Source organism: Lynx rufus, unplaced genomic scaffold (genome assembly GCF_022079265.1).
Source record: "Lynx rufus isolate CCGP_SWC_20201006 ecotype Redwood Valley unplaced genomic scaffold, mLynRuf1.p SCAF_1, whole genome shotgun sequence".
Lineage (NCBI taxonomy): Eukaryota > Metazoa > Chordata > Mammalia > Carnivora > Felidae > Lynx > Lynx rufus.
In genome coordinates, this window is record NW_025814823.1 from 114494595 (window position 1) to 114504611 (window position 10017).

Below are 10017 nucleotides of genomic sequence, written 5' to 3' on the forward strand. Positions count from 1 at the left end.
CCTCAAGGGTAAGGAAAGGCTTCAGCCCTTCTGTCAGCCTGAGAGGGAAGAAGGGCTGGCAGGGCGGGGTGGGGCGGGGCTTTCCTTGGAGGTTTTGGGCTGAGTCCTTCCTTCCTGGTCCCCCATTGGGTCAGTGGCTCCTGCAGTCCTGCCAGTGAGGGACAAATGAGAAGAGCTGTTGATTTTTCCCCCTTGGCCATTCAGAATTTCCCCACGTAAATACTGAGAAAGACCCTGCCCTCTCCTCACTTCTCTGGAGTTGGCCCTGGGCTGGACCTGGTCCCCTGGGGTTGAGCAGGGCCATGGGAGAGCTGTTTATGCTCAGGGTGGCTGTTGGCATATGTTATGCCACCTTCAGTGCCTCTGCGTGGTAAGTCCTTGCCCCCCCCACCACTCCCCACCAAGGAAACCCCCATTATATCATCCCCATTCACCACTTGCCTCACTTTTCCTCTTTTTGATAGGTCAGTGAACAATTTCCTGATAACAGGCCCTAAGGTAGGATGGTCTCTGGCTTCTGTTTTTACCCATCTGGGTTCCTAAGGGAACTCTTTTGGGGAAAGAAAAGAGGGGAGGGGAGACAGACGGGGGAACCCATAAGTTTTCCTTAATGGAGAGCTAACCCATTTGAGTCCTGCCTGCTCCCCTGCTCCCCCCAGACAACCTGACCTGAGCCAGAGCTGAACTTCATAGCCCTTTTCCCTTTGCCAGGCCTATCTGACCTACACTACTAGTGTGGCCCTGGGTGCCCAGAGTGGCATTGAGGAGTGTAAGTTCCAATTTGCTTGGGAACGCTGGAACTGCCCGGAAAATGCTCTCCAGCTGTCCACTCACAACAGGTTGAGAAGTGGTAAGTTTGTGCACCTGCACAAGGGGGTATATGTGCATGGAGGTGGGTTTGCAGTATGTGTATACGTTGTATGTATGACATATATATGCACAGTGAAATGAAAAAGTTATCAGTGATCAGCTGATCTGCCATTTCCTTGCTGTGAAACCTTGAAATGAGTTACTTCCCCTCTCTTACCCCAGTTTTGTCATTTGGTCAATAAGGCCAGCTCTATTTAGGTCACCAGGAGTAATGAGGGCTACAAAGCTGGCTTAGGAAAGAGAAAAGGACTTTTACTTCCTTCTGACATGAAGCGGGAACCATGTAATAATCATAATGATCGTGGCTACCATTTATTGAGCTGGTATCTTATTAAACTCTGTAAAAAATCATTGTCCCATTTCATTTCCACACACTCCCCATTCTGAGTGTCTACTCCATGGGAAGATATTTCTCTTCGTCACTATCATCTTCTTTACTACTCCCCACCTCTTCTCAGGCACCTCTTTATTGTTTCTATATAAACAACTTTTATGCAAACTACTACACACAGTTAAAAACAGCTGCACTGGTGCATACACACACGCACACCTCCACATGAGACACAGCTCAGTGTGATCCTTCAGCATCTCTGTTGTTGGGATTTTATGACAGCTGGGCAGATGGGAAACTCCTCCAAGGCTGCAAACACAGAGTCCTTTCCCTATTTTTATTTCATGTAACTCAGTGCAAGGTAAGTGTATACAAACACACAAATATGGGCATGCATTTTAAAAACAGAGATTATTACATTTTATAGAAATACTTTTGTGGGCACCTGGGTGGCTCAGTCAGTTAAACATCCGACTTTTTTTTTTTAAGGGTAATTTTAAAATTAAAAAAGTTCTTTTTCACTGTTTATTTTTGAGAGAGAGACAGAACACTAATGGGGGTGGGGCAGAGAGAGAGGGAGACACAGAATCTGAAGCAGGCTCCAGGCTCTGAGCTGTCAGCACAGAGCCTAACACAGGGCTCAAACCCATGAAAACCCATGAACCACCAGATCATGACCTAAGCCAAAGTCAGATGCTTACCTGACTGAGCCACCCAGGCACCCCTATAATTTTTTTTAAGTTTATTCATTTTGAGAGAGCAAGTGAGCCAGGGAGGGGCAGAGAGAGAAGGAGTGATAGAGAATCCCAGGCAGGCTTCACACTGCTAGCATGGAGCCTGATATGGGCCTCAAACCCAAGAACCATGAGATCATGACCTGAGATGAAACCAAGAGTCAGACACCAGCTGAGTCACTCAGGCACCCCAAGCATCTGACTCTTGATCTCAGCTCAGGTCATGATCTCATGGTTTGTGAGTTCAAGTCCTTTATCGGGCTCGGTGCTAATGGTGCAGAGCCTGCGTGGGATTCTGTCTCTCCTTCTCTCTGCCCATTGCCTGCCTCTCTCTCTCTCTCTCTCTCTCTCTCTCTCTCTCTCTCTCTCCCTCTCTCTCAAAATACATAAACAAACAAACAAACAAATAACAACAAAACAAAAAGAGATATTTTTGTATTTACCTCACTGAGTCCTCACTGCCTGAGGACTAGAAGCAGTGGGTAATGAACAGAAGCCCAGGCTGGTTTTCAAGAGAGCAGGGTCTTGGTCCCAGTACAAGGGGTAAGGAGAGTGGCTTTGATCTCATCACTGTCTCTCTGGGCTTTTCTTTCCCCATCTGTACATGGGGATGCTCATGTCTGTGTGAATGACAGTAAGGACGCTGGAAAGACATGCACTGTTCTCTCAAGTAGAAGAAAGAGTATCCTCTTCAACCCAAAGGGGGCAGGGGACAGGGGAGAGAAAGAGCATTGCTTTTCCAAAGCCTCTGCTTTTTTGGGCCATCAGAGCCCAAGTTTCCAGTCCCCTCTCTCTCTCCAAAGCCACCAGGGAGACTTCCTTCATTCATGCGATCAGCTCTGCTGGAGTCATGTACACCATCACCAAGAACTGTAGCATGGGTGACTTTGAAAACTGTGGCTGTGATGAGTCAAAAAATGGAAAAACAGGTAAGTTGTGCTCTCTGATGTGGGTGGGAAGAAGTGAGGGATGCAGAGCTACATTCAGGCTAAGGTCTTCCAGGAAAAGGTGGACACATTTCCCTCAAACCCCTAGATACTAGCAGCAACTTCTTGGTGGGAGGTCCTGAACCTATAGTCTCCCAAGAGTTGAGCCTGGGTCCCTGATTCCAGGATCACCAAGTAGCGTTGAACTCTAGAACTAACAAGGCATCTAGGAATTAGAAGGCCAAAGAGAGTTTAAAGCTAACCCTCATATTTCAGTCTGAGAACAGTTTGGCCATAATCCAGAGCTACTCAGTTACTTGTACACCATCTAAGAGAATCAGATTTGTCATTAATGAGGGAGGAGATGGCTCTAACAAGACTACTGTAAGATAATGGTACAGAATTCCAGAATGTTTGAGCTGCAATGAACCTCTGAGATCATCTAGGTCAGGCTCAGTATGCCTCCTTTACTGTGGGTATAGAAACTAACTGCCTAGAGATAGAAAGTACCTGAGGGTGAGCACTTGGCTTTGGGAACAGGACCTCACCCACCCACCCTGAGCACCTCCACGTCCCTTTTTCACCTGCAGCTATAGCTTTACACTCTTCTAGGGCTCTTGGGGGATGTTTAGCCAAAGTGACCTTGACTCTTCTGAAATTGACCAGGGAAATGTGTGCAGAACTTACTCTTTCCTTATGTATAGGAGGTCATGGCTGGATCTGGGGAGGCTGCAGCGACAATGTGGAATTTGGGGAAAGGATCTCCAAACTCTTTGTGGACAGCCTGGAAAAGGGAAAGGATGCCAGAGCCCTGATGAATCTTCACAACAATAGGGCAGGCAGGCTGGTAGGTATAGGAGTCCACCAGTGAACTATCAGTTTCAGTACTGGCAATAGCCTCACATCTGTACAGCTTACCAAGAGCTGTCTCATACCCATATGTCATCCATACAGCAGTTATCAGGACTGGGAGGGCTACCCCCAGTCTCTGAATGACAATGCCAGTTCAGGCTGAGCCAAGTGGCTTGGCCAAGGCAATACAACTAACTAATAAGCGTCAGAACCAGGCAATAAACTCAGATCTTCTACTTTAGTCTTATCCCTAGACATTACGGTCTAGCCCCTTCCACAGGCAGGTTTCTGAGAACACAGAACAATATAGTACCAAAGCCTTGCTTCTATGACTTAAAATTTTACCCATTTCAACTGCATGTTCTAGGAAATTGATGGGGGTTTTCATCCAACCTGTGTCCTAAAATATGTCTGGGCTTCGAGGGATTGGGACTGATCTGGGCTTCTCTGGAGGGTCTATTCTACCCCAAAACTTCTGAATTATTCTGAACTCAAATCTGGAAACAAGTTGGATTTAGTGCTAAGAGCAAAAAAATTTCCCTTTGAACCTACATCTGGATGACCTAGTTGCCCAGGGCAAGGGTAAGAGGTTTTCAAGGCAATTAATTACACTCATGGGTAATTGCCTCAAGGGTAAGCGTTCAGACTGCAGGAGCTTCCCTCCCTCTGGGAGAGGACAAATCAAAACCCTTACAAATACTCCAGGTCCCACTTTCAGGACAATAACAGTGCCAATGATCATATTTTCCCCTTTACACAGTACTTTCTTGATCATTCTTATTCCAATGAGAGAGAGAAACAGGCTCAACAAGTGATGGAGTTGGGCCTAGAGCCCAAGGTTTCTGATTCCAGTAACCTCAACACTTGTCTGACTTTCCCGAAGAATACCCAAGGGAGCTTTAAAATTACCCACACTGAGGCCTTTATACCCCTGAACATTCCAATTGAGAAGATCTGAGGTGGGGCCCAAGAATAAGTGTTTTTCACAGGCCTCCCCAGTAATTCTGATGCCCTCCAAAGTTAAGAAGCTCAACTCTAAAATATTCCATTTAATTACTAGCCTTTGGTCTTCCCTACCCAGAGTCATTCTTTTTCGTTCTCTTTCTCTCTCTGAAGGCAGTGAGAGCCATTATGAAAAGGACCTGCAAATGTCATGGCATCTCTGGAAGCTGCAGTATCCAGACATGCTGGCTGCAGCTGGCTGACTTCCGGGAGATGGGAGACTACCTGAAGGCCAAGTACGAACGGGCCCTGAAAATCGAGATGGATAAGCGGCAGTTAAGGGCTGGGAACAGTGCTGAGGGCCACTGGGCACCCACTGAGGGATTCCTTCCTAGTGCAGAGGCTGAGCTGATCTTTTTGGAGGAATCACCAGATTACTGTACCCGCAATTCCAGCCTGGGCATCTATGGCACAGAAGGTCGGGAGTGTCTGCAGAATAGCCACAACACATCCAGGTGGGAGCAACGTAGCTGTGGGCGCTTGTGCACCGAGTGTGGCCTGCAGGTGGAGGAGAGAAGAACTGAGGCTATCAGCAGCTGTAACTGCAAATTCCAGTGGTGTTGCACAGTCAGGTGTGACCAGTGTAGGCATGTGGTAAACAAGTACTACTGCACAAGCTCCCCAGGCAGTGCTTGATAGCACCCCACTCAAATTCACTTGCTCAGTTGCATGACAATGGAAGCAGACACAGCTTCTTTTGCAGAGAGAGTGAATTCGAAAACAACTGGAATATCACAGGGTTGGCCTGTAGTCGTCTTCGTATCTGCTATTCATGGGGGGAATGGAGGCCCACGGTTATACAGCATATTCTCCACAGAGTTGAAATTGGAACCTGGGGATTCTAACTTGGGCAGACCCCATTTCATCTTTCTTGTAAGTTATTTCCTGGTCTTTGTGCCTGTACTTTTGCAGCTTGTTAAAGGGGAGTTTGGTTTGAGGGTCATATACAGAAGGACCCTCAAAGTACTTGTTGCTGTAAGTTTCAAATCACATCCAACCCAGCTGTGCTGCTGAGAATCAGAGGGAATCAAAGAGTTCTGACAAGACTCCTGAAGGAGCAACCTTCCCCTGTGCTGTCTGGCTCCAGGAAGACCAACTATATGTTCATGAAGACAGATAAGTGGGGCAGAGACCTTATATCTGCCCAGTGGGAGGTTTTTAGGGTGTTGAGTTTTTCATCTGAGTATGCACTTTTATAAAGTTCTCAGGGGGCTTGCCTGGCTCAGTCAATAGAGCATGTGACTGTTGATCTTGGAGTTTTGAGTTCAAGCCCCACATTGTGTGTAGAGCTTACTTAAAAAAAAAAATTCTCCTCATAAAACCCTGGGGAAACCAGGACCCCAACATAAGCTGAGGACTTTTCCAGCTCAGAAACCATCTCTCTAGCCATAGAAAAAGGATGGTCACAGTAAGTGGACAGGTGACTCCAAAGTTACCTAGACAAGTCTCCTCCTGCCCCAATCATGCACCCAAAGAGGGATTTTTCCCCCCAAAGAGCTGTAAAATGACTGTTTTGTTATTTTCCCAGATTGGGAATTCAACCTCATTTTGCAATAAATACTAGAATATATATCAATCTGAGACCTTTTATTTCTCTGTTTGTAAACCTTAGGATAAGAAAGGCAATGGGAAACCCTGCTTCTATATTCCAATTATACCCAAGGCTAAGGGGAAAATGGAAATATCCAACCCCCTTGATATAAGTGTTTGAGAGAGAATAAAATTGAGGACCAGGAACTGGCCAATAAGAAAATAATCCAAACTCCTAGATTTAGAAGGTATTACCCTTAATACAACCTAAGAAACTTGAGGAACAAGGAAGCCCTTTCAACTTGAACCATACTCAAAGTGTGTTTGTGCTTTTAAACTTGGGCTTCCTGGGGTGTCTGTATGCCTCAGGGAGAACGTGGGCAAGAGACTAGGAAAGTTATGGATTCTATCTTCTTCATTTGCACTTCTACATCTTCCAGTGGCAAACTTTGGAGAAGAAGCTCCTGAGGGCTCAAAAGCTGGTCTCCTAAACCTGAGCATCTCAGCTTTAGGAGTCTCCCCTCTGTGCAAAGGCCAACCACCCTGCAGGGAGGAGGTATTTCAGATATGTTGAATAAACAAGTAAAATGAACGATCACCAAGAATGGAAAAACATTCTCAGCTTAATGTTTTAAATCAGAAAACAATTGGGGTGCCTGGGTGGCTCAATCAGTTAAGCTTCACCAAAGTCAGGTCATGATCTCATGGCTAGGATCCTGAGTTCAAGTCCTGCGTCAGGCTCTCTGCTATCAGCACAGAACCTGCTTCAGATCCTGTCTCCTCCCCTCTCTCTGCCCCTCTTCTGTTCTTTCTCTCTCAAAAATAAATAAACATCAAAAAAATAAATTAGAAAATAATTTAAATGTTCAACAGTAGGGCAAACTAGTTAAATCATGGCCCCACAATGAAATTATCAACCATTAAAATAATATTCTCGAGAAATACTTAGTAACATGAGAAACACACATGATATATTAAATGAATAAAATTAATCATAAAACAGCATGTTGAGGATAACCCAATTTTGTTTTTAAAAATATGAAAATACTCGGGCACCTGGCTGGCTCAGGTGGTAGAGCACATGACTCCTGATCTTGGGGTTGGGAGTTCAAGCCCCACACTGGGCATAGAACTTATGTTTAAAAATGTGAAAATATTTGCTATCATATAATACCAACATAGAGTGATTTGTTTTCCTTTTTGGGTTTTTCTGTATTTTTACACTTGTCTACAAAAAACCAAATATTTTTCTTATCAAAAAATAATGAGTTATTGGGGCACCTGGCTGGCTCAGTTGGTAGAACATGCAACTCTTGATGTCAGGATTATGAGTTAGTGCTCCCTTAAAAAAAATAAGTACTTAAAAAATACTTGCCATAAAATACTTTTTTAAAAAAAGAATGAGGGGCGCCTGGGTGGCTCAGTCGGTTAAGCGTCCGACTTCAGCTCAGGTCACGATTTCGCGGTCTATGAGTTTGAGCCCTGTGTCAGGCTCTGGGCTGATGGCTCAGAGCCTGGAGCCTGCTTCTGATTCTGTGTCTCCCTCTCTCTCTGGCCCTCCCCCGTTCATTCTCTGTCTCTCTCTGTCTCAAAAGTAAATAAACTTTAAAAACAAAACAAAACAAAAAAAAAGAATGAGAGGTGCCTGGATGGCTTAGTTGGTTAAGCGTCTGACTTTGGTTCTGGTCATGATCTCACAGTTTGTGAGTTCGAGCCCCACATTGGGCTCCACGCTGACAGCTAGGAGGCTGGAGCCTGCTTCAGATATGGTGTCTCCTTCTCTTTCTGCCCCCCACCCCCACCTGCTCACACTCTGTCTCTCTCTCTCTCAAAAATAAACATTAGAAAAAAATTTTAAATTACTAATTTTTTAAAATGCCAACAGGAAATAACCCACCTTTTCTTTCTTTTTCTTTCTTTTTTTCTTTCTTTCTTTCTTTCTTTCTTTCTTTCTTTCTTTCTTTCTTTCTTTCAGTAAAAAGGAAGGTGAAATATTCCTTCTGGTGCGTTTACAACTACCATAGATGCCAGAGACAAGGAGAAATCCATAAAGTGCAGCCTATGTCAAGGAAAGGGAAGATTTCCTTTACCTCTGTCCTAAGGAAGTTTACAGAAAGACACTACAGTTAGTGACACAGGAAATGTGTGTGTGTTGGTAGTGGAAAGGGGAGCAAGACACTAAGCACAAAAATTATGGTGAAGAAATAGGTAACCAAAACAATATTACCCTGGGGCTCAGAGGAAAAAAAAATTATAAAACGATCTGGCCTTGAGGTCAATCCTTTAATACACATAGATGCCAAAGTGTCCATTATGAAACCTGAGTTGTGACACTGTGCTAGGGAAATGAACAAAGTAGATATTCTCCCTTCATTCCTAACTGAATCTCCATCCAAAGGACCCAGGTACCTACCTGATGCTTTGACATTTTCCCCCCAGGACTTCCCCGAGGTTCCCAAATAATCCTGAAGTGGGGGGGGGGGATTCAAAAACAAAACAATTCCCGCTGCCCTGTACAAACATGATCATTCAAGAGGAGCATGCCTTGTGTTTTCTGTGGCTTTATATCTGAGGTTTTCACAGAACAACTGAGAATTCCTACTTCCCCAAAAAGCTCATAGTCTAGCTCCTTCCAAGTCTCTTCCATCCTCATTCATCTTACTTTCATGCCAATCAATCACATCAACCAATCTTCCCACATAGACCCTGAGACAGGAACTAAAGGAATTTAGATTCTCTACATCCATCACCTTCCTGTCAGGGATTCATTCCAAGGCATTACAGTGTTATTCAGATTCACTAGTTACAACCCTACACTCCTTCCCTTTTGGCTTGTCCTTAACAAACTGGCTATCATTAAGGTGACAAAACAGTAAAACTCCTATGTTCAATAGGTTCAGGGCTCAAGACAGGAAGATTGGCCACAGTCTATGGTAGGTCTTGAAAACCTATTGAAAAAGGAATCAACTCAATAAGGGAATCCTGTCCATGAGCCTATTTGCATATTTCAGATCCAGGCACTGCTTCACATGGCCTGGAGAATAGAAGCCTGTATTTTCTTGGTCTGGATTAAAGGAAAATATTCTTATGCTTGCCAAGCCCCTCTCACCTCATCTCTGCTCCTCTCCCTCTCACCTCCTTTCTCCTCTCCTCCTCCTGGTCCTCATCCTTGTCCTAGTCCTCCTTCCTATCTGACCTTTGCCATGGGTAGAATCAGGGGCTTCTAAGAAAACCATGAGGCTTGTTCCTAGAGTCTCCTAGGGTCCCCTGCCAATTTCCTCAGGGCTTGCTAGGGCTTCCTTGTAACAGTATGGTGAAAAGAAAGTACTTGACCCACTAAGTGTCAAGTACTTAGTATCTATTATATCCTTCAATCCTGGGAACAATCCAATTAGAGAGTTACAATTATTCCCTTCTTATTACTGAGGAAACTGGTTCAGAGAGGTTAAGCACCTAACCTAAAATTAAACACAAGGGGGTGAATTTGAATTCACGCCACTATCACACAAACCAAACCCATACACTTTCTTTACACCACTTAGGCTCTGGAAGCCCAGGGATCTCTGGTGACATTCTTAACTGTTCTGACAGCTTTGTAGAATGACTACCATTCATATGCAGTGAAAGGTGTCCTCTTCTTCCCTCTTCTGCAAGTAGGAGAGTTAAATTTCTCAGCCCTTCTCCGGAATGTAGAAACCTAACTTTTGACTTGCAAAGGCCTTCCTTAGAATGATAAAGCAAGATAGCCTGACTCCTGCTGACTTGGGAGGGC

The 10017-nt window shown here is 44.7% G+C and overlaps 1 protein-coding gene across 1 annotated transcript; it reads left to right on the forward strand.

The window, feature by feature from the left end:
• Window positions 1-302: 302 nt before the first annotated feature.
• On the forward strand, window positions 303-5351 carry WNT8A (Wnt family member 8A). The gene is made up of 6 exons (XM_047076124.1): window positions 303-370; window positions 465-498; window positions 712-850; window positions 2739-2864; window positions 3566-3708; window positions 4830-5351. Exons 1-6 carry the CDS (start codon window positions 303-305, stop codon window positions 5349-5351), a joined length of 1032 nt encoding a protein of 343 aa, XP_046932080.1.
• The last annotated feature ends 4666 nt before the right edge of the window (window positions 5352-10017 follow it).

What these genes read in the sequence shown, in the direction of transcription:
- WNT8A (XM_047076124.1), top strand. Translation starts at nt 303, where the DNA reads ATGGGAGAGCTGTTTATGCTCAGGGTGGCTGTTGGCATATGTTATGCC. An exon ending in TCACAACAGGTTGAGAAGTG is followed by an intron (nt 851 to 2,738) that starts GTAAGTTTGTGC and finishes CTCTCTCCAAAG; the next exon opens with CCACCAGGGAGACTTCCTTC. An exon ending in ACAATAGGGCAGGCAGGCTG is followed by an intron (nt 3,709 to 4,829) that starts GTAGGTATAGGA and finishes CTCTCTCTGAAG; the next exon opens with GCAGTGAGAGCCATTATGAA.